The sequence below is a fragment of the Austrofundulus limnaeus genome, unplaced genomic scaffold (genome assembly GCF_001266775.1).
Source record: "Austrofundulus limnaeus strain Quisiro unplaced genomic scaffold, Austrofundulus_limnaeus-1.0 Scaffold462, whole genome shotgun sequence".
Classification (NCBI taxonomy): Eukaryota; Metazoa; Chordata; class Actinopteri; order Cyprinodontiformes; family Rivulidae; genus Austrofundulus; species Austrofundulus limnaeus.
In genome coordinates this window covers 137,701-140,760 of record NW_013952864.1, presented here as the reverse complement: position 1 = coordinate 140,760, position 3,060 = coordinate 137,701, and the positions used below count along the sequence as shown (strand labels likewise).

General features: G+C 35.2%; 2 protein-coding genes across 3 annotated transcripts in view; one reads left to right on the top strand and one right to left on the bottom strand.

The window, feature by feature from the left end:
- The window catches only part of si:ch211-149e23.4 (uncharacterized), a 27,026-nt gene extending 24,718 nt beyond the window's left edge, over positions 1 to 2,308 (top strand). The window contains exons 13-14 of the mRNA XM_014025230.1: positions 1,038 to 1,065; positions 1,151 to 2,308. Coding sequence (XP_013880684.1) covers positions 1,038 to 1,065; positions 1,151 to 1,294 — 172 coding nt within the window. The 3' untranslated portion in view covers positions 1,295 to 2,308. The remainder of the gene's footprint in view (positions 1 to 1,037; positions 1,066 to 1,150) is intronic.
- rrp8 (ribosomal RNA processing 8) overlaps positions 1,712 to 3,060 on the bottom strand; it is a 6,119-nt gene continuing 4,770 nt past the window's right edge. For both annotated transcript variants that reach the window (XM_014025231.1, XM_014025232.1), the window contains exons 6-7: positions 2,836 to 2,932; positions 1,712 to 2,399 (exon numbers count right to left, since the gene is read on the bottom strand). In XM_014025231.1, coding sequence (XP_013880685.1) covers positions 2,286 to 2,399; positions 2,836 to 2,932 — 211 coding nt within the window. In that variant the 3' untranslated portion in view covers positions 1,712 to 2,285. The remainder of the gene's footprint in view (positions 2,400 to 2,835; positions 2,933 to 3,060) is intronic.

Genomic DNA, 3,060 nt, shown 5'->3' with positions numbered 1-3,060 from the left:
TGAAGCTGCTGGTAGACATCGCGGTTGGAATTATCAAAGGTTTTTGACACCTGAGAGACACCGTAGCAACTCCTTTGCATTTGGAAGCGGGGGGGTGGGGGTGGGGGGAGGACCAGGGAGGATGATTCAACCACTCAACCACTAGATATGCTGAAAACAACAAATCCTACGCTGTGCCTTTAAATAGATTTGGCATTTTTAAGATCATCCTTCAGAACCATTCCTTAATCCTATACTTTGGATTAAATTACATCTTTCTTTCAAACAAGTATGAGAATATGGCTTCACAAACATTTCCATCCCCTCGAGATAATAACAACTGTCTTTCTTAACAAAGTTTACCTGAATGTTGGAAGGCAATTTGTTTCTGTGAGCCTTGTACATAAAGAGGAAAATATTGTCAATCAAATCACAGAATTTCAAAACTTTCAGTTTACAAAATAAGGTATTAGATGGATGATTGTAATCTTTTCTCGTGGTAATTCTTACAGCTCTTTTTTGTAAAACAAAAATCGGATTTGTAATTGTTTTGCAAGCTTTACCCCAGATTTCAATACAGTAAATTAAATGTGTGTGTGTGTTTTCTCTTGATAAGTAATTAAAAAAAGGTAAAAAGAATTAAGGTTGTGCTGAAATAAAATGTGCAGATTTGTTGGTGCCTTTAAATCTAACATTATAGTCGTGTATAAAAACTTGTTGCGGTAAGACTTGGATTGGCAGACTGTGTGTGTCTGAGGGGAACAAGCAAACATGACCCCTACAAGAGGGGAGCTATTGTAGGACCCTGACCCTCAGCTCCAGTTCTCTGAGCACCTCAGACAGCTGCAGGCTGACATCACAGATGTTTTAACAGTTTCTTCTCAAAGATCAGTGATGAGGAGCTGGATCACTGCTGTGATTTGATGTTTATAATGAATGCAAAGCATTCACTTTTACTTGCCTGCCTGGATTCATTGTTTGAAAAACTATATTACAGCGCCATCTAGTGGCAGTGGTAATAATGCACAATATAATGAAAATGTGTTTTTGTTTTACAGCAAAAGGAAGAATAAAACACCGTACAAGGTACACTTTGACATCTGACGTCTATATAAACATTTTAGACTTTTAAAAAACGAATTCTGCTTGAATTCATGTTTATTTGATTCAGGGACGCGAGTCGGTCTCAGCCCTGACCAGTCTGATGCAGGAGCCCGGATCTCCAGAGGTGAGGAAACCAGGAGCAGAGGACAGGAAGGAGTATGCTCTGCTCACCAGTTACTCCATAATCATAGACGTGAAGAGTGCAGTGTGAGCTTTAAAAATCAAATTTAGCTTTAACTGCAGTTTTACAGCTTCCTGTTTGAAATCTGTGAATTTTTTGTTCATGTAGCATCTGAAATGAAGCTGAATATGTAGAGCTTTGATCGGCATTAAGACTTGGAAAAGCATAAATGTTGCACTTTTTTTTTACTTGAATCTTGATGTATACACACTGTATTACTTTTTTACATTTTAATAAAGCCATTCAATTTTCTTTTTTTTTTGCCATGTTGTTTTTTTTTTCAAACATAACCATATTTCATGACATAAACCACCCTTTAGTTATTTTCACTCAGCTAAAAAAGTGAAAAACATGGAGGTATAAAACTTCCAAACAAGGAGCAGACTGAACTATTCACTGGTTTAAAATTTGAACCCAAGATACTAAAAAAAAAAACACCAGATTTGCTTAAAGTTTATAGACTTTTATCTGACAACAAACACAGTATTTAATTACTTTTCTTACAACTTAAAACACTGAACTCAACAGCTGATGTCCAACCACAACAAAGAAATTAATCAGCAACATAAACAAAACCACTAAAAGATTGATGCAGAATAATCCAGTTTGTTTTATAAATGTCTCAAAGAAATCAAATTAATTTACAGAGGCAATGCAAAAAGGTTTATTTTGAATAGTTGAGTAAGTAAATAAAAATGGGATAAAGTTAATTCTTAAAACTTTGCAACATTTGAATCAAAATGGCTGGATCCCATCATTTTTTAAAATAATTAAAAACAGTAAATCTATGTAATGATTTGGATTTACAGTAATTATAAAAAATAACAGCTTGTTTGTGATGTTTATTAAAACCTGACACCTACACTAACATAACAGAAGCTTTAACAAAAGGAAAACAACAAAATGCATCATTAGTTCAAAATTCAACATTTAAATTCTCCACTTTAAATCTTAAATTGAGTCCTCTGGATTAGTGGAAAACACAATTTTTAGGTTGCTTTAACTCGGTCTTCCACTGACATCATCTCTTCTTGTACACACAGGGCTTCAGCTGCAGTCCAATTTTCTTTGCGTTTTTTGAAGCATTTCCTGTCTTCACAAAGTCAAAGGAGTAGAAGTGACTGTTTTTTGTGTCCTAAAGGGAAAAACATTTAAAAAATAAATAAATTCTCAAATGGTAATTTGAATGAGCCATCAGCCATATGCTCAAATCTATTAGCAGTTTATCTGCATACAGTATATTTAATTGTCTGTTTGTTGCCAACGATTTACTGAACGTTCTGTTCAACCTGCGGTTTCCTGCCCGCTGCACCGCAAGCTGTAAATTATAGAACAAGCTGCTGGCAGTCACCAAATCACAGAGTGTGCCAGGCGACGTCTCAAAAGGAGAAATAAATAATGAAGCAAAAAGCATTTGTTTTGTATTCATTGTATCTGATTTAAAAGTGCACCAAGTATGTTATTTTTATTAACTTTTGAGGTTATTGAAAAACAGCTTTGACAACATATAATTGAATTAAATGAAAAAAATAATGACTCAGTCCCACATGTTGTCATGTTTGTTGCCTCACCTTGGACGTCATTTTAAATCCCAGTCGCGCCAGTGCTGTGATGAAGCTGTGCTCGCTGTCAAATCGACTCGCCACTTCTGCGATTTTAAGGATTCCCCTGCAAGAACCGGACAAAAACAACCAAAGACATTAGTTACAGCAGGTAAAATAAGTAATGAACACGTCAACATTTTTCTCAGTAAATATATTACTAGAGGTGCTAATGACATGAAATTTTCACCAGAT